General features: G+C 45.1%; 2 protein-coding genes across 4 annotated transcripts in view; one reads left to right on the top strand and one right to left on the bottom strand.

The window, feature by feature from the left end:
- Positions 1–20,810, bottom strand: part of LOC308065066 (uncharacterized protein) — a 119,756-nt gene that overhangs the window by 68,914 nt on the left and 30,032 nt on the right. Inside the window, exon 2 of the mRNA XM_080390582.1 lies at positions 1,552–20,810. This exon is cut by the window's right edge and continues 16,315 nt beyond it. The gene's annotated coding sequence lies outside the window, so the exon portion shown is untranslated. The remainder of the gene's footprint in view (positions 1–1,551) is intronic.
- Positions 1–20,810, top strand: part of PACRG (parkin coregulated) — a 291,943-nt gene that overhangs the window by 249,355 nt on the left and 21,778 nt on the right. For all 3 annotated transcript variants that reach the window (XM_080390584.1, XM_080390583.1, XM_080390586.1), the window contains one exon: positions 796–20,810. This exon is cut by the window's right edge and continues 21,778 nt beyond it. In XM_080390584.1, the coding sequence (XP_080246710.1) occupies positions 796–956 (161 nt within the window). In that variant the 3' untranslated portion in view covers positions 957–20,810. The remainder of the gene's footprint in view (positions 1–795) is intronic.

Here is a 20,810-nt window from a genome sequence, read left to right as displayed (position 1 = left end):
CCTCCTTTAAATCTCTGAGCATCATTGCAGGTGAAGTTGTTTCTTATTCTAGTATTTTCTGTTACAGTTGTTCATGCTGACTTTTTTAAAGAATTATGCTACGTGCATATGGATGTGTGTCACCCTTCTAGTCCGTGTTAGAGAAAGCAGCAGTAAATGTTACTGCATCTGGGGGCCACAATACTTTGTCCTTTTGACACTGACTTAATTTTGCACATTTTTCAGGGAGCAGAAATTGAATGAGAGCTGTTTTATATTGCAAATCTCTCTTTTAGGCCACATGACGTCTCCTCTAACAGAAACAACATAAGTGTGTGAATATGATGGAACATGGAACAATCCCGAAACAATACCTCTTTAAGATTTCAAACCATAACAAGTCTAGCTTAAGTCACATTTTGTAGATAAGCATGCATGCCTCTGGCAGTAGTATTTTGTCCTAAATAAGCAATATTAGAAATAAAGAAGTAATGGTTTTAAGAGATTAACTGTGTAAGAGAGAGTCCATGTTCATCTTATAAAAGAATGTTTTCTTTATTATTATTTGGATTTTTGCTTAGCTACTGAAGTTAACGAGTACATAAATTTTGAAGGCATATGAAATCGGACCCTGAGCAGCGCCTTAAAGAGATACCAAAACCATCCTGTTTTCAAATTCAGCTCCGTTTAGTGCAACAGAGTGAAGTTTCTAATAGAGGCACAGTGACTGACCAGCAACTGCAATATCCTGTCATCGTTTCAAAGCATAACATTAAAATTAATATAATTCTTGTTTCTCTCTGTTTTATTAACCAGTTAATTCAGGCGATGGGATAGACTACGGCCAGCAGAAGTGTGAAAACATTGGAGACCTGATCGAAGAGACACTGGAAGCCTTTGAACGTCATGGTGGAGAAACTGCTTATATAAACATTAAATACATGATCCCTACTTATCAGTCATGCATATTAAACTGAGTTGTATCAAATGGGATGATTCCATGTGTTCTAAAAAAACTGTATCTGACATTCTATGGCATCTTGTTAGTCACGCTTTTTTTCTCTACAGCTGCTAAAATAGTGGCTTCTGGAGCATTAGAGTGTTAGCGCTATTGTGAACAAGGCTTTCCAATACATAAATAGTGCCTGTTCCTTTGATTACAATGGTGTACTGTGCTTGTTTGTTCCCTGAAAGAATCACTCCTTTATAACAGAGCTGACTCGAGCAGGAATCGGAGTTAAACCTTCACTTGTATAGACAATAAAACTATAATTTTCATACGCAATTCAGCAATTGCTGTTCTGTGTCCGCTTGCCCTGAGGGTGATGTCAGAGGCTGTAACAAGAAGAGTTTATGCTGACTGCTTAATAGGTGTTTGTCATGGAAGAGAAACACCAGTTCAGCAGTGCCTCTCTAGCAGCTGTGCTGAATAATGTGCACTGACATACAATAAAACTGTTGAATGTATATACCAATTACAGCAGGAAAATTTATATGGTCCATTATAAGGCACTGTCATTAAATGAATTCATGTTTCATACACACTCCTGATCTCAGCTTCCAGGTGTTTACCTTTTCATGGAACTTGGGTTCCTCTTGGTAAACATCAGGCATAGCCACGGTTTTGAAGAAAAGAAGCCCAGAAAAAACTTCAATAAATCAGATGGAAGATATCATGTAAATAATGTATTTGTCCCTAATGACACTGTTAATCTGGGTAAACACAGAATATACACATATTTTTAAAGGGCACTGGGTTTTTTTCTAACTGCAAGGTTGCTGTGGCTTTTCTGTTATTATTATAGTATATATTGTACAATGTAACTATTGTTACAGGAATCCCTTACAATTTCCTACTCAATTAGCTTCTCCCTGCATACTCACACCATGGAATTGATATAATTATGGATTTAAGCAAGGCTATTGAGATTGACTTTATTGCTTTTTAAGCATTTCTATGGAACAAACCTACAAAAAATAAAACGAGTTTTACAATTCTCAAGGACAACCATTTAAAAATACCTAGTCAGCTCAAAACAAATCAGGAAATATGAGATAAAAACCATGAGATTTTTAAAAGTACTGACTTTGGGTTCATTTGGCTTTTATTCTGGTTTCTGGAAGCTCTTAAAATATAAGCAAGCTGTACTTCCAAGTGTTTCTCTGTAACTGCTAGAGCTCAAAATGCACTCTTTGGTGTTAGACACATGAGACTTTTTCCAAGTGCTTAGCCACATCCATGTTCACACCCTACAAGGCTTGCCTCTGTGAGAGACACAGCCCCTATGCTGCCCTGTTCTCTTGGGTGCATATTGGAAGCGTGGCCAGCACCTTCCCACCTGCTGAAACTCTAAGCTGAATCTGTCGTTGGACTGACATTAGACTTGCCTTTTTCTGTTCTCTGGGCTCTTCAGCCTGAAGATTTTTTTGTATCTTTTACTTCCTTCTCTTTCCTGTAATTGAAAAAAAAAGTTAAGAGGAAAATTTTTACTCTTCCTGCCTCTTTGAGGAACTGCAACATCAAAGGATGTCACCAGCCACGAATGCTCACCAGCCCCTGGTTGAGGCATGGCTGCTGAAGGTGTGCCTTTTTCCCAGGCTCTGGAGACCTTTCTTTTCTTTTACACATTGCCAGGGCTTCCCTCAAGCCTCTAGAGTTTAGACAGTGTCTATTCCTGTGACTAACACACCCCCGTGATGGATGACACATCCAATATGCTGCCTCACATCTAAGGTGTCTGTAAATCTTTCACCTCCTGGGCAGAAGGGAAGGTGAAACCTGGCTGCAGGCCCCTGTCTTGGGAAGCTCAAGAGCTTTGTCTTCAAACCATGCAGCAATGAGTCTAATAGGATACTGCACGGGGACTAAGGCTACATCTTCTCTTCCAAAAATGCCTTTCTACACAGCCACCCTGGCACTATCAGCACAGCCTTCACAGTTTCTCCCCATTTCCCCTCAGCAGACCCCTGTCCTGCATTGTCCCTGGCACCAATGAGCCATACTTCTTCAGTTACTGGCACCTATGGGTTTGGTTCTGTGGCACTGCAGGTTTCCCGCGAGTACAGAGTGTGCTGGAGACTGCTGCTTGGAGAGAGCTGCGTTATTCAGCTCAGAAACAAACCAAGCCCTTCATAAAAGGAAAAATCCCCAGCCACCTTTCACTCCTTAGCTATTTGTATTCTGTCCTTAAGAGAAAGCCCACTACTGCTCTTTGCTTGAGATCAAAAAACTCCTCAATAGCTGGCCTCAGTTCCCTCGCTGTTGGGCTCCAGCCACAGAGCTGCTCACAGAAGGGACGGTGCAGGAAAGGGCTCTCATCCCTTCGATCTTCCCATCACATCACTCCTCTGAGTCCTGGCAGCACTGCTGAGGATGAGAGGAAGCTGCAGGCTCCTCACCAGCTTTGTAACTCTATTCCCTGACTCACTCTTCTTGCATCCCCTCCCCTTCAGCTCCACTAGGACACAAGACTAGACTGACAGACATCATGGAAAATGGGTACTTTGTGCAGCTGCAGACTTGCCCAGACCTGATCCCCTCAGCTCTTTCTTGAAGATTTCTTTCATAAGACGTTGCTTCAGCAAGGGGTGACTTTATTGCAAATCATAAGGGCAGTAGAGGTCATGCCCATTCACATCAGGAAAAATAGGTTTTACAGTGAAGTGCTTTTACTTGCATGTTCAGGATGGGAACATTAGCCTCTATAATACTACTTCTATGCCTGGGCCATTGCTTTAAAAGTGAACATTCTCCCATAACCTCATTAATTCTAGGAACTGGACTGATAAAAAGAAGCATGATAAAAACCACCAGTTGGTAATTTAGGAACACTGAGAATAAAACTATGTTAAGATGTCATTTTACTAAGTCAAACTGTAGGCCTGCCAACCTTGACAGTGTCCCTTTAAGCATGATCAGCAGCATATTTATAGGCAATTACAGCACAGCTCAGAGTACTTTATAAAGCACAAGATCAAGGACCCAGGTGCTTAAGCGTATGAGTAACACTTTGTCATTCAATACACTGCTTAGCTATTTTACTATGCTCAAAAAATGGAATTGTAGTTAAAAAATAGCGACTGCCTCTCTTTTCACCAGATCATATAATTGTGGTCACTGACACTAGGGGCAAGCCAATCAACAGTTCCTAATTGCAATCAATTAAAAGGCACTCTGGGCCAGGTGTTTCAATGGGTATAAATTAAGCATAGTGCCATTAAGGGTAACTTGGTTTTACAGACTTGATGTGGTTTGTGCCTTATTCTGAGGTATTCTGCTGCTTTCTAGCTCTCCAGCAATCGCAAGGTAAGGAGCATCAGTAAAGGCACCTGTGGACCCATGGGCTGTTAAATAAGTTGTAAGTGTTAGCTTTCTGGAACTATTTGAGATGTCTCCAGTTTACCTTGATTGTCGTGTTAGGTTAGCTGGTAGCTGTTTAGCTTGAAGAATAAAAAGAATAAGCTAATGTCAGGGGGAAAAAAACAATCTACTTGTGGCAGCCTTTGTCTTGCATAATCATCAAAACGGGAATAAAATAAAATCCTTTTAATGATTCCTCCCCAAAGCTGTGTAAGGGATCTCTGTAACAGGTTGTCACGGTTTTGGGAACTGACACTTAGTGGATGCTGGTGGGTGCCATAAAGCAGTCGCTGTGCAAGCTGTTGAGCTCCTGAATGGTACAACTTGTCTGTGTGAGGCTGAGGGGGGCAGAGGGGGCTGGGGCTGGGGCTCCTGCCAGGCTGGGGCTGCCTGCGGAGGGGCAGAGCCTGGCAGAGGACTGGGCACACTGCTGCCAGCACCGGCGGCAGGGAGCTGGAGCCAGGCTTCTCGCTGGTAGCTTTCCAGTGTTTCAAAGAGATGGAGCTGACAAAAGGAGTTTGAAAAAGGCCTTCCAGGAGTCAAATACAAAAGGGCTATGGGAAGCTGTAAGTGGGAGGGAAGGTACGGGACCCTGGCTGGGAGGGTGTTTGTGCGCGGGGTGCAGGGATGTGTAGCTGCAGCCAAGCAGGGCAAAAATAAAAAGCTAGAGCAGACACTATGTGCTTTCCTAATCCTGTCTGGAGACCCTCTGACTTCCAGAAAAGCATTCTTCAGTCTGAGGGGCTCCGCAGGCAGTGGGGCAGTTCACATTTTTCCACTCATCTGTAACATCCTGTGTTTTCTGCTTTAAATAAAAGCAGTGATGTTTGCGGGAAATCTGTACAAAGCCCGTCTGCTTGCAACTGCTCGGAGCTGCTTTGTGCCTCCTGGAGACCGGGAGAGGAAGGTTCATGCCCTGGCAGGACAAGAAGTTCCCTGCACCGGCCCCGTAATCCTTCCGGCGTGTCAGGGGAGGGAAGGGGAGCATGTGGTGGGGCATATCTTGGCCGCGCATGTTCTTGCCTAGCGAATACAGCCTGGGTATGTCTGCGGGGCTCCTCACCAAGAGCTCTGCCCTCCTTAGGGCAGTGTGTCCAGAGGGAGGAAGGGGTCTTGCAGCACCTCTGGGGTGGTGGGTGCCCTCCAGCAGGGCTGCTGGTGAGGTGGGTGGAAGTCTGTCTGAGCTGAGGGGGACAACCTGCAACCTCAGGGAGGAAAGCGTATGTTTCCCACAAAGCTGGGAGGCAACCGTGTGCTCAGTATCCCTTTTGTGGTGCCAGTTTGGGTGCTTATTCCACAAATATTCAATTTTTACCAACACTGAGGAGTGAGCCAGGCAGCTGAGGAACCGGGCAGCCCTCATAAACTGCCAGCTGGTAACGCTGGGGGCCCTGGGCACAGCAGGGCTGTGTGGCGTCACTCGGGGCCAAGTGACGCCGGTGTGCCCAGTGTGTGCCATAGCATTGCTCCCCTCTGCGTTTCCCTGTTAGCAGCAGAACCTGACCTTGGCCACCCTGCTGTGGCACTGGGAGGCCAGCTGTGCACCCCAGGGTCCCTTCCTCCAGTCGAGAGGGAGGGGGAAGGGGTGGGCTGCTTACCTTTTTCACTGACAGAGCCCCTTGCATAGAGCAAAAGCCTCCAGCTGTGGAAGAAGGGGCACCCTCCCCATCACTGGGGTGGCAGTGCAGGGCACAGCTGTGCTGGCAGGGCTGTGGCCAGGGGTGTTCTGGGGACTGCACCCCTTCTGCTGGCTCACGGGTGTGAGCACAGGAACCCTCGGCAGCTCTGCCTCTGTTGTGGTCTGCTGACCCTGGCTGATGAGGGCATGGGGTGAGAGGGGATAAAATGGGAACTAATCCTGGTGCCTTACAAATGCTGAAAGAGAAGTTAAATCCCAGTCTCTTTAACTCTGTGTTGGGGAGGGTGGGTTAAATGCATTGAGGGAAGAGGAGGAAAGGGGGCATCTAAACAGGGAATCATAATGTTGGCTCTCTTATGCCTGTCTCAAGAAATGAGTATGACATACCTTAGTTTATTAAATTATCTCAGCAATCCAAACTTCCTGTGTTCATCAGCATAATGTTTTTCAAAAAAGTAAGAATCAGACGTTAAGGCTGTTGGAAGGCAGAAGGGGAGCAGCTGCACATCAGCCTGCTCTGCTCTGTGGCACAATGGGAACATGTTGGTCTTGAGTCTCATCTCTGCATCTCTTCCACCTCTCGGGCCAGATGATCCACAACTTGGTAGACATTAATTGATGCCACCGTACTTAATACGATTGCAGATAAATGCACAGCTAATTTTGGTAGCATCATGTGAAGTTGAGTGTTGCAGCCACTAGCATCCATAACCACTGTAGCTCTGTGTCTTCCATGGAGTCATGCTGACCTTGCATGAAACTACATTGCGCTCTGATATGAGTAAAATGATCAAAGAAAACATGTGGACGAAGTCCTTGAAAAACACCAGGAAGCTTGAGGAGGAGGTCTGCACATCATGAGCACATCCTGTCAAGAACATGTAGAACAGTTGAGTGCCAAGGCCCACTGGGTATAGGCCAGATAAAATTAATGTGACATAAAGCAGCTACCTCATGTTGCCCGCTGTGGCATTAATTGGGGGGCCTGGCTTTAAATGTGTGGTCCATCCAACTCTGTGTCAGATTTCAATTTCTGTTTTCTGGGTTTAATTCCTAAGCCCTTCCCTAAGGAACAACTACCAAAAAGCAGCTATGCTTACTAACTCCAGCCCTAGAAGCAGGGAATGATATCCCTGGATCTCACCATCTCCATTTCGTGCATTAGTCCCATTATTTCTTTTTTCACTTGTTCTTGCTTCCCGCTTCTCATGGGTCCCTGTGGTGCTGTGCTGAGCTGGAAGAGATTCTCGGTGGGTAGAGAGGCAGCTGATGAGAAGAAACCAGGAGGGGCCAGCTATTCCAGCAAAGGCTTTTCCTTTGCAGTTTGTGTTTTGGGAAATGTGAATTTTGGGGAACTTGTGTCTCTTTCACCCCAGAGCTGCTCCCTGGGCAGTAGCTGAGGCAAAACATCTCTGGAATAAGTTCTCCTATCTTCCCGCATAATGCTGCAGTGTATTAGGAGAAAAATATCGTCTCTGCTGCAGGTGGGGGACGGGAGTGAGAGCAAATGGCAGGAAGCTCTTGGCATGTGAGCACTGAGAGGTTGTTTGTCCAGCTTTTTGGGCCCCTGCAGCTGTGTATCCCAAACCCCTGCCTCTCTAGGCCACCATTTGTCCCCTCAGCTACTGCCTGGGTGTTTTCTGCGGCTGGGAGTTTCCTGGGGTTTCCGTGGCAGAACATTTCTAGGCTCTGCTTGTGTGGAGGTTCAGATGGGTGCCCCAGTGCTGCGATATGGGGCAGCCTGGGACTTTCTCCCCTTACTTCCTATGTGACCTCCAAGGTGTGCTTGGAGCTGCTGATGCTGGCAGGGAGGGAGCCTATTTTCTACAGTCATCTTCTCCTCCAGGTGCTACTGTCTTTGCCCCAACCTTCCCACAGAAACATCCTGTCATGGTGGACTGGAAGTTGTCACCATTGTAGCCAAGATATCATCAGGCATCGTGGAACTGAGCCTGGCTCCTCCTGGCCAGCAGCACAACCTCTTTTGCCTTTTCCCTGTATTGGACAGATGCAGCTGCTGGTGGTGGTGTTGCCCCAGGGCTGGAGCAAGCCTTTTCCTGGGAACAGCCAAGTAAGAGACCCTAAGGCAGGTGGTCTGCAGTTCCGCACCTCTTTGGAAAGCAACTGAATTCTTTCTGAGTGAAGAAAAAAGAAAAATTAATGGTGTCTAGCTGAAATAGTGCTTTATATCCACTACTGTAAATCCAAAGATAAAACCCAGATCTCTTTCAAATCACTCAGTGCAGGGAGGAGGAATACTTGGAAGCTCTTGTTCAGCCCTACATTTCACAGTGTGCATTTTATTCCTCAGCTATTCACTGGAAGAACTCCATGCCTGAGACTTTTTTTTATTAACACTGAATCATTTATGTCTGTTACAAAGGAAGAAATTGCTACTGCACTGCCTCAAGAATCAAAGTAAAGGGAACATCTGCTCTAAACTTCTCGCATCCGATTATTGCTTGCTATGCATTATTACTTACAGGAGTAATGTGACTAAATTAAAGCTTTCTTTTCTTGTGCCTGCTTTTATGCATTGCTTTGGTATAAAATGTGTGGCTTGCTTAAATCAACCTACAGCTAAAACTATGTCTGCATAGAGCTGAGCCCACGTGTACTTTGATACAATTAAGGGCACAATTGGAGCATTCTGAAAGATTGCCTTTAAAAGGCCTTTTGTTCACTCCCCCATAGGAGCTTGGTGTACAAGCACGTAAAAATGCAACATTAAGGGGGGAAAAAAGGTCAGTGAGGAATTCTGTAGATGCAGAATGCAGTTTTCTGTAGCTCAGCAGCTGTCTATGTTCAAAGGCAGGGGAATGACTCGCATTGCGAGGGTGATGATAGTTTTGATAGGAATCCCCCGCATCACAAGAATGTTTCTAACAAAGGAGGAAAAACCCACCAGAAACATTCCGGAGCTGTGAACCTGCGAGCCATGAAAACAGTATGCAAGCCACTCTGCAAAGACACCAGCAGCAAATGCAGCTACTTCTGCAGGTGGCAGAGAGAGTTAGTCGTTATTTTTCTTTTTCTTCCTTTCTGAAGTGCATGCAGACTTACCAACAAGCTTAATTGATTGAAAAAAATATCTGGAAAATAAGGCTCTTGAACTTGCATGCCTAGAAACCTACCAGCATCACGTGCATAGCAAAGGCCACATATCTCACAAAATACCACAACATTTCACAAAGGAGGTTTAAGAGCTCCAATTGAATAAAGCTTTCTCTGTGAAATATCTTTATGGATCTACAAAGCAGTTAAACCCTCCCTGGGAAAAAAATGTGTACATCTCTTACAGTGCAGCAGCAGCAGTGTAACTACCACTGAGGCCTCATTAATAAGGTTTTTCCCCTTATCAGTAGAAGGAAAAAATAAATCCTCATCATGTAAAAGAAATTTAAACTACTAAATTATGACTGTTTGCTTTTAAATCCTACATATGTATACATAAAAACTGTGTAACAGTGCTCTGCCTTCTTTACTGACTTTAAGTAGCAGGATCCATCCCTTAATGACAACAACAGGACCTAAATAAACTCAATAAGACCCTTTTCTACCAATAATTTTGTTACTGACGTAGTGCAGGATTGATTTTTGTGGTCTGTTTCACAGTAGCTTTTAATTATAAGACAATTTGGGTACCACAGGCAGTAGGAAAACTGGGCAGTTGCAAGCCCTGCAGTGTTCAGTCATACATAGTAGAACGGCTGTTTTTTCTCCTTAAAGAAAGAAAAATAGTATTCTTCTGTTTTCAGTGAACTTTTTTTAAAGCTTTTATTTCTTGAGCATTTCTCAGTTTCCCAAGAAGATAGGTGCATTGCCTCTGCTCAACAGCTTCCCTTCATACCCATAAATATTTCCAGCTTTTTATTACCAGCATGTAGTGTTGCACTGTCTTTTCATGTCTCCTATATTGTTATAATTATGTTTGGGGAATGGAGATGGATGGTGTGTTGAGCGTGTGTTTGGTTTCCCCACAGCCCTCACTCATGGCTGTTTTCTATAATTTGATCAATAGAAGGCAGTTGTACAAACAATAGTTTTTAATTTCCAGCTTTTGCTTTCAAGTTTCTCATGAAAATTTAAATATTTTTCTTATTGTACAGCACAGTTTCATTTGCTTTGCCTGAGATATCTCATGACATTTGTCTCCTTCCAACCCTCCCAGGCTGCCTAGTCCGTGTGGACCCCAAAGGTTCGGGGAAGCGACAGCTCTTTCAGAAATGTTCCCAAATAAACATCAAAGGGCAGATGTTGCCACTGAGGTGCAGAAAAGTCTGGAAACTTGGCTGAGGGTTGGGTGAAATGAACTGTGTCCTGGCCCCAGCCTGGGGCTGGGCTTGTGAACCAAGGATAGGAGATACTCTCAGAGCCATGGTGTCCATGGATGTCAGCGAAAGGACCCTTTCCCAACACCAATGGGGATGTTCAGTGGCTGCCTCACCCAGCTGTATGTGGCCCTGGTAGTGGTCGGGCACCCACTGAGTCCAGTCGTGCAGCACCTATTGACCAGCTCTTGGCAAAAGCCATTGCTCAACGTGCCTAGCATGCACTGAGCTGCCAAAGCCTCTGCACATCAGCTTCCTTCCTGCCATGACAGATGGTGGCTATGGCCAGGAGATGCAGCTGATGACTGACATCAGCTGTGCTCAGTGGCTGGGAGGAGGAGGCGGCACCAGGGCAAGGGTTTGAACACAGTGATATTTTTTCAAGGGAGATGCCTCTGCTGCTTCTTTCAGCTAGCTTTGCTCCAGGCAAGAACAGGAGCAATGTATGTGCTGCAAATAAAAGGAGACTGGGGAAGAGCTGTGACAGCTCACTTCTAATGCCTGGCAAAAGCCCACTTTCTCTTTTACTCCTCAGTGGACATGGTGGAGCATTACAGTTGGCATGGTGGACCACTGCAGAGCCCTCTTTCCAGGGGTCAGTGGCTCCCTGGGGACAGCCAGCTGAAACCCAAAGTGCTGCCATGCAGCTGGAAAGTGTTGCTATTTCTGCTTTTAGCTGAGCAAACTGATGTTGCACAGAAAACGTGTTAGAGCAGAGGGTGAAACCCAGTCACTTGCCCTAACAACTGCTGATGCTGTTCTGGTGCCAGACCTCCTCCTCGCTTCTTGGTCTCAATGAGAGTAAAATGGGGAAGCAATGCCGTGTGACTGCTCTGGTTTCAGTTCAGCACACACAGAACTGGCTGTAGCCGTACAGAGCAGCGATTACGGCTAAATATTGCCTATTTTAGTCTTCAGATTGGTCTTAATCATAGAATCTGTCATTAGTAATGAAGTCAAAGGGACTATTTGTATGAAAAAAGAAAGCAGGAACTGGCCCCTGACCTTACCTTAAACTTACATCATTGCTGTGTAGTAGGTTGCACGGGGTTCTTTCCTGGATAATTTTCCCTCTACCCCAAGCCATGCTTTAGAATGACCATATTTGCATTTAACCATGCCTTCATCTTACAGCTGTGGGCTCATTTTAGTAGGCTTCTCTGTGTCACTTTGGTTTGCGCACTTTTAATCAGTTTTATTCATTAGCTCTTAACCTGCATTTTTCTATCTAAATGACTTTCTCCAGAAAAGTCAGGAGGCTGGAGAGCTGTCTTTCATATTGTGTTGTGACTTGATATAAAAGTAGCACGCACCTTGCTTTAAAGACTGGCCAAGGTTAAAATCAGTGATATGATCTATTTGTTTAGGAATTTACACAGAACTGCTGCTATCAGACAATAATAAGAATTGTGAAATTTGCTATGAAAGGCATTTCTTTTTTTACTGTGAACTTTACGCCTCTTCACTTATTTCAGTAAATGCCCAATAAAAGCGCAATAAATCCCGTGCCATAAAAGCATGTACAGAGGGTTTGTGCTACAGGGCTTCAAAGCTGCCTGACTTCACTGCTGCCACTGGTACCCAGCCTCCTGTGGTGCCCAGGGCTGCCTTTTGGGAACTCCCTGCCATGTGCCTAGAAAAACCCATCTCTCCTACAGCACGTGATGCCCAAGCACACCCTGCCACAGGCTGCCCACCACAATGCCACACTTGAGGGAGGGAGGAAAATAAGCACAAACCCCAGAAGTGGCTGATGCCCAAAGGTGTCTGGGAAGGGAGTGGGTCAGGGACTGCACCCCCTGGAGAAAGGGGGGTGGAAGGGGGTTAGAGCTGTGCAGGCCTTGCCAAACGGAAGGGCGGTGAGGTGAGGTGTGTGGCATACTGGGGTCAGCCTGCTTCCCGTCACATGTAAACGTGGAATTTGTGAATGAAACTAAATTGAGGGAGGGAACCGAACTTTGTGTGAGCAGCTGCTTGTACTGAAATAGGTAGCAGCCTTTAAACTTGAATTTAACAGGGAAACATTAAACTCTATGTTTATGCCTTACTCATTTTAGAACCCAATTCAAATAGCAGAAATGGGAAGAAAAAAGCCCAGACAAATTAAGGCTGAACCAAGCTGAAAAAAGCTTGTCTGTTAGACCAGTTGTAACCTTGCATTTGTGATACCAGGAACATTGCGGGACGCCTCAGCAAGGTAGGGAGATGTGATCCGTGCACAGGCAGGGAAATGGTAGGGACCACCTCAGCAACCCCTGCTTTTGATAGAGCCAGTTTGTGTCTGCACCTTCACAACTGGCGGAGCTGCTTCTGCCAAAACTTCCTGGGAACAGAGACACAGTGTCTCCTCCAGCCTCAGCTGGGAGAGTAGTCTCTCTTGAACAAGATTAACAGGTTGAACCCCAAATCTTAAATCCTGTACAGGAACCCAAATGTGACTGCTCACCGGCTTTTCCTGCTGAGCTGAAAGCTAGCATGAGGCAGGATGCGCTGGAGAAGTATGCTGTATGGACACCCTGCTGCAGAGCAAACGGGAGTTCAGCCCAAGATGCAAACCCTGCCATAACATTTGCCCTTACAGCCAGAGGCTGGCTCCCAGGCTGTTTTCTGTGCTTTTTCTCCCTGGCTTCTCTTCCAGGAAAATAAAACCTATCCCTTGAGGGCAAAAGGCAGAGCTTTCTTCTCTCGCCCATCCTGTTTTGCTTTCTCCACTGCCTTACTAACCCTGATTTATAGCTGTGCACAGAAGAGCAGAACCAGCCTTCCTAGTTGGTCACAGTAATTTTTTAGCTCAGTCTTTGTCTATATGATTTTCTGATCGTGTTCTCCTTGAGCTGACTGATGATCTACTGCTGCCATCTGAGTCAGTAATTACAGCAGCATTTTGGACACCAGACTAGAGGAACAGCAGTAAGTGCTGCCAAGGAGGCAGCTGGTGCACAGACCCTGTGCGTTAGGCTTTGCCTCCCCATCTAATGGTTGGTTTAGGCTCCAGGTGGAAGGGCCTCCTATGGACCAGTCTATAGTGCTGGAAGAGAAATATATAGCTGCTCTTTCAAGGGATGGGTAGAGGCTGACCTGCAGCTGGGCAAAAATGTCCTGACAAGTTATGCCTCAGTGAATGGTCTTTGTGCCAGGCCATGGAGAGGCAGCACAAATAAACTGCTCTCCCAGCAAGTGCTGCTCAGATGTGGCCACCTAGTCCCAACCTGTCTTCTCCTCTTCTCTCTGTGGTGTTCAGCTCAGCCCACCAGTGCATGCTCAGAAACACCTCTGAGCAGGGACAGAGCCCATGGTAAGCAGGAAAAAAAGAGCTGAGCTCCTCTGAAGTGAAGGTTTGCCCAGGAAAGCTGAAGAGGCAACGTGAGCATAGGAGGAAGTGCTCGACATCAAAGGGCTGAAGGATTGAGAGGTTTTGCTCTGTTAAGAGGAAGGTGAAAAAAGCTAATGAGAAAAGGTGAAAAAAGCTAATGAGAAAAGGAGCAAATGTTGCAGGAGGGGAGGGAAAAGACCAGCAGTATATGGGAGGAGAAAGGAAGTAGGGAGGAGACAGTCAAGGCAAGGAAGAGTGATGGTGGTGAAGACGGAAGATGTGGATTAACTAAAAAGCAAAGAAATTTACATATCCATGTGACAGATGGACATAGGTGACTGAGGAGGAGACAAAATCTTATTGTGCTTTCTCTGCTCTAACAGGAGGATATGGGTCCTAAATCTCCTGCTCAAACAATATCCTTGGAGCTGCCCACGCCCTCCTCCAGGACGTACCAATCAATCCTGAGCTTGTACTGTGGGACACTGTGGTGCTGAAAAGATGTAAGTGCATGTAATTGTGACACAAGACAAATAGATACTTATCCCTGTGTAGGAAAGAGAATACTGCTTAAATATTTAATCATGTTTTGGTGTACAATAGTTTAACAGTGTTAAAACATCTGATACATGTTCACAAAAAAAAATCGGCATTTTAAAGCTATAAATTATTCTGGTTGATTCCCACCGCTCCACCCCCTACCAGATAAAAGTAACCATTTGACAACAGGCTTCCTCAAACAATTCAGCCCACGATAGTCTCATTACAAGCTAACATATTCTTTCACATGTCTGAACCAAACCACTGAGAAAGTAATAAGTGATCATTCATAGATGCAGACTGGTAGCTAATAGCATCCTCACTTACCTTCTAAACACCGAGCAGAGTTAAAATAAATTCAGGATGTATGCATGCGGAAAACTCGATTGCAGTCGCATCAGAGATGAACCAAAAATGGAAGCATTCAGAATTGCTAGCATAAAATCCAAATAATGACCTATAATAGATGTCAGCCTGAGAGACCAACACAGTCCCTGTAATCAGCTTAAAGGGACTTTGCCAACGTGTTCAGGGCCCACACCCCAGTGAACACATGTAATGCTGTCCAAGCAGATGTACTACACAACTGAGTGCTGAAGCTGGGTGGGAAAGCCTAGCCCAGTGACACCTCAGGAGCTGTGTTTCCTTTTCTAGACACATCTGGGCTTCAGTCCCTGCTGTGTTACTGGAGGAGGAAGCCAATGCATCTACTAGATAGGAAGAGTACGGTGGAAAGGCAGATGAAGGTGGATATGCCACTCTGCGTTCCTCTATTGAGGCTGTTAAGGCTTCCAGGGCACGCTTCAACAGGGAAGTATTTTAAAGATCTATTTAAAACAAGTATTTAAAAAAAAAAAGAACAAACAAGTAAAGAAGGGCCTATTTACACCCTGAGGAATCCTTAGGCTGTAGTGGATGCTTCAAGTCACTGGTGCTTTGGAAACTAGCCCTTCAAATTTGTCAGGCTTGACCTGTGATTGCTTCTTCACATGGGGCAGCAGCATGGACATCGTAGGGGTGTATTACACGGGTAGAGCCCCAGGTGGCCAGGAAAAACAGGAGAGCTGTCACAAGTTCTGCAGTGCATGGAAATGGCAATTTTATGGATAATACTATATGGTGATTTATTAAAAGCTGTGACCCTCCAGCAGCTTTTACTATATCATCATAAACCAACATTCTTGTATAGTACATTAAACTGCGCAATTCTGTTGGTTCTTCGCTAGGGCTGGCAAAAGTATATTTAAAGTTGCTTCATGTGGGCTAGTGAGCTGAAAATGTTATTCTAAACTGATCACGAAGAGGGTCAGCTGGTCAGCATAGCATTTTACAGGGCAAGGGAACCCAGTTCAGAAGGGTAAATCCAGCTGTCAGCTGCATCACTCAGTGCTGGTGGCTTTACACACCTGGAGTGATTGTACCTCAGCATCACTGAAAATAATGGCAGAATTTGTCTCCCTGGGTTTAACCAGTAGGGCAGGACATTAGAGCTCGTTGGTTCCTGCCCCTACTCTCCTATTGACTTGCTGTGGGACGTTTGGGTTGTAGCTTGACCTCTTTACACCCTAATTTTCCCTTCAATAGCATGGGAATACTAGCTGTTTTGTTGAGGTGTTGTGATGCTCTGTTAATTGAGGGAACATGCCAAATGCTTTAAACCCAGTGAAAACAGTATTCAGAGTGCAGCATTATTAAGATGTATAGAAGTTTGCTTTTGGGGAAACGTTTGAATTCTACCTCTTAAATATCCTTTGCAAATGGAACTTGCAAAAAAGCAGGGCAAGCACTGCTAACACAGCTTTGCCACACACTGTCAAGTGCTTATAAACTCTATTTATAGCTACAGTTAAAGATTCAGATATGCAAGTACTCCATTAAAAGACCACATTAATGAGCCCTTAGAGAAAATATCTCACAAAGCCTTTTGAGCTCGTAACTGCTCAGTTGTGCAGGGCTTCTTGCTTGTTAACATTCATAAAATATAAATACTGTATACTAAACACCAGCACTTTGTGGATTGCAGTGACTTATCTCACCATCAACAAGGTACGTTGTGCGAGTGGAGAGGCAGCAGCAGTGTTGGTGGGGCGGCAGAGCTCCACGCAGGCTGTCAGTCTGCACCAGTCGCTCGCACGCTGCCTTATCTGGGGGCCCTTCTTTCCAGCACAAAGCTGAGTGTCAGACTGACTCGCAGGTCGGTGTCTGTGAGTATAATTTTGGAGAGAACAATCAAACCTATTAGCTGAGAGTGGCAGAGTTGGGCCTTCTTGCAGCCACAGCTCCAGAGTGTGGCAGGTATTCAGAGCAAAATCTGATAGATAAAAATCACAGGAGAGGGTGGGCTATTATTGCCTTTGACATAAGCTAGCTGATGAGAAGTGTCATTTGAGAGAGAGAAAAGTTGCTATATTTGATTTGTCATTATTTCCCCGTTGTCCTTTCCTGCCTGCGATTATGCAGTTCCCATTTTCTCATTCTCTCCTCTCACAGAATTCCATATTTTAGGTTGTGACAGATGCCTTTGCTTAAACGTTTTTGATATATGTTGTGTCCGCAATTGCTTTATCAAGTCTGCATTGTGTAAACAAACATCACTTGAGCCCATTTAAGAATAATTCTCTGTAACCTTTAATACCGCATTTCCATCTATCCATTGGCTGCAAAGCGTGTGAGCACTGGAGAAGACAGTTTCTGTTTTTATATTTGGCTTCCTACAAGCTGAAGAAACTGAGATAGGGAAAGGTGAGGTGACTTCTTGAATGCTATCTGCTGGCACTCCTTACCAAGCTATCTGTGTCCTTTTTCTTGTGCTTTTGGTCCCGTTGCCTTTCCAATAGAAGGTACGCCCCTGGAAGGAACGCTTCTGCTCACAATATGAAAAATAAGGACAGCAGGCTTTAAAAAGCCTCAGGGCAGTTCTTAGTGTTCAAATGTGTCATTGATTTCAATACTGCATTAGCAGGCTTGTTAAGCAGGATCTTGAGTGCTTAGCTTTATTTTACGGTGGTCAGTACCTGATTGTTCAAAATATTAGCATTTTACTGTAACAGCAAACTGCCTAGTGCTGTGACTGCTGCATGATTACCCAGTGCCTGCTAAAACAGGGTAATTAGTAATTGGCGATGTGGGCAAGGCAGGGCTGTGGCACCACGACGGACTCCCTGCTGCTCTCCTCATTAATTTCCCTTTATCTGCCTCAGTCTGTCTGTCTGTCTAGCAGAGCACTGCTGTCTGTCCCATGTTATCTGCGTGAACTCCTGCTGGATCCCTCATCTCAGCACCACTGCATTTCTGCCCATCTGTAGGTGAAACTTGGCTGTCACCTGTGCCAATAACCTGGGAGCCACCAAGAAATATCCCATGGCTTGAGGGGTGGCTGGCTATGCAGGGATACCTGGGTGGGCTTCCCCCTGCCTGGCTTGGGAAGCTAGCCCTGCGTGCAGCCAGCTGGTGGCCCTGGTCTCAGGGTGGTCAATGGGGATGGAGTCGGTGCATCAGCCAGCCAGGCGGACATCTTTTTATTGAATGAGGTGAATCAGTCTGCCTCTTGACTCCACTGGCTGCACAGACTGATCCCCACTAACTAAAAAGGGAGCATGATCCCTGGTTTCCATGTGACAAAATCTTATCGTGTGAACAGCTTTAATAGCAAATGTCAAGAGAAATTTAGTTTGGAGGGCCTGTATTGCATGTCCCCCCCATGTGCTGTCAGATAAACCCCTCATGGAGCTGTGGGTGAGGAAGGCACCAGGAACAGGCTGTACCCTGACTTCAGTGTTTTGGTCAGCCCTGGGTGACCTGCAGCGCTGAGCCTGAGCACCTGCAGGCACGGCCGGGGTGGGCTTCGCCCTTTGGGATGTTTTGGCGGAGAGCATGCATCCTCAGGGAGTGGGCAGGGGAGCAAAGGCTGGGGAAATAGTGGTGAGGTAGGGGGGATGCTTGTCTGGTAACCTAACATCTCAGGATCAGCAAGGGGTTTGTGTCTGCCTGGGCAGAAATGGCTCCATGGGGGTTTCAGCCGGGGAAGCATTAAGGTCTGAAAGTCTTGTGGTCTTCCAGGAGCAGCTGGCAATGGAGCAGGGGCCTGAGGGCTGGGAGGCTTACAGCAGTGCCTGCCTCTCACATCTGCTGGGGATTGAGTGTTCAGGAAGTTCACCTCCTCATTTTTTGTATCTGTGTAGGAAGCAAATTCCCGCCATTGAGGAGTTAAAAACCACTACAAAGCAAACGGATCATATCCAGGTGGTGTGGGAAAACAAAGCAAGCTGAAAAATTCCTGCTCTCAGTCCAGAGGCTGCCTTGCTGGGAGTGATGTCAGCTGCAGTCTGGCCCAGCCTTCAGCTGTATTAATTAAGTACATATACATTAAGCTTCTGTGTGAAAGTAAAGGGGAAGACAAGAAGGAATTATGTGGGCATAAGGAATGAACAAAATGGCACTGGTGGAGGCAAGTGTGGGACAGGAGGACTGGAAAGTATTGGAAAATGGGAAGCTTCTCAGAAGAAAGCCAGACTTCTGAAAAAAAGAATGACTTAAAGAATCAGAAAACTGTTTTTATTTTCCACTGAATTAGAGTTAGGTATTTACGTGCATTGACAAATGTGGATCTTAACTTCTGTACTTTGGCTTCACTCTCCATAAAATGTAAATAATAACACTTTCTTTATTCACAAGGTAGTGTGAAAACAAGCTCGTTCATATTTGGGAAGTACTTGTATGCTATATGGGAGCTATAGCAAAGACTATGAATACACAGTTAAAGCTGTGGGCTTGCTTTGTGGTGCTTGGCATCTGCCCAGATATGCTGTGCTTCATGCAGAAGGGCTAACAGAGGAGGATGCGAAAACACAGGCCAAATTTAATGATTTCTGAAGTCAGGAACATGTGAGTCCCCAAAATTAGATGTGCAAAAGCTTTGAACTCATAAGAAATCTCTACTGAGATACATATTTATGCTTAAACAAACAGCAAAAGACAGGGAAGGGGTAGGATACAGTGGGGAAATACTCAAAGGTATAGTCCACGGAGTTCAAGAAATATGCATACAAATGAGATACGAATCTACTTGGAGTAGAAATGACCACTGTGGATGACCAGGGAAACACAAAGAGCAATAAAGGGAGAAGAATATGAGACCTATAAATCAGCAGGGTCAGCACTGCAGGAATGGGTCCAAGAGCCTATTGTGAAAGAATAATGCAAGAAAATGCTCAAAAAAGCTGAAGCAGGAAAAGAAGATGGGAAAAGATAACACAATAAAAATTTTTATAAATTTGGTATATAGGAAGCCAAAGGTCACTCAGGGAGACAGGAATCACCTTCCTGAGCAACAGGGAGACTACCTAGACAGAAAGGAAGATATTGCCAGGAAAATGAATTACTACTTGTACCTCAGTATTCAGCAGGGAGAGGTGGAAAGTCTGTCAGAGTTTCTAGACATTTTCCAAGGACAGAAAATAATTATGAACTCTAAAGGCTACCAGGGAATCAAGCAATTAACTAAACCCACCAAAATAAAGAACTATTTTAAAAGTGGGTTGTTTACACCTCACACTTATTATAAAAAATAGATATCAAGGGAATGAAATCGTCCAGAAAACTTAACCTGGCTATGGGAGGAACCTGGGAAACCTACCTGGGAAATGAAGAGGAGACAGTACTCCATCACAGGGTTCTAAGGGAGAATAATGGGGGAAGAAGTGTCTATGAGCTCCAGGGAACATTTGAGACAGCTGATTATCATTACCAGAAAGGCAGATATAACTGGAAACCAATTCTTTTACTTCATTATATAAAAGGGGGAAAAAAAGGGGGTTAAGAGGAATAAAAAATAAGTTTTAGATTCCTCAGATTTCAAGAGTAAAGAGATTCAGTGCTCCATGAGAAATCACTGTGGAAGATTGAAGGTACGGGACTGAGTCTCTAGATGACAGGCTTGATTACTGAATCCAGTGGAGATAAAAAATATGTAGAGATTGTTTAGGGTAGAGGTGGATAATGGAGTGAGATGATTATCTATTGAACTCTGTTAGCACTGTACAGCTGTCACCCAGAAAAAAGAGGCATAACTGAGAGCAAAGAGGAGACAGACTTTTGGAAGCAAAGGATTTTAGCACTGGTGTATGGAGTTTAACTTGAAAAAATGTGAAGCTGGGAAAAAGAAAGTCAAGGTAAGGTGCCTTAAGGAGATAGCTGGGACAACTCAGCATAGGAAAAATATCTGAGGATGGCAGCTAAGTTTCTGTTTGTGTTCCTTTTTAAGGTTTAGAGACAGAAAGAACTAAGTGTGAACACTGCAACATCTGATTTTTGTATACTGTGATGTAGTTCATAACCTTAACACGTGCATTTACAGCGCGTGAGGAGACATAGCTACCTAGCAATGGGACCCAGAGCTTGTTTCACACTAGGTGGGCAATTGCCCTACAAGAAGTGCTGCAGATACCTGGTGACACAAGGTGGTTCAGTGCCTGTTTCTGCAGGGCGTTTGCTGTCGTGGAACCAGAGCCAGGCTGGAGCTGGGTCGCCAGTGCTTCTTTCAGGTGGCTTCTCACAACCTCCTGTTATGACTTTAATCAGAGCATGCGGCTGGGATGTGGGGAAATTGAGTTCAAAGTTGTCTCTGTCTCTCTTTTTCTGGTGGTATTT

Source organism: Falco punctatus, assembly GCF_963210335.1.
Source record: "Falco punctatus genome assembly, chromosome: 5".
In the NCBI taxonomy this organism is placed as follows: Eukaryota; Metazoa; Chordata; class Aves; order Falconiformes; family Falconidae; genus Falco; species Falco punctatus.
The sequence above is the reverse complement of the archived record's forward strand: the minus strand, read 5'-3'. Positions and strand labels throughout refer to the sequence as shown.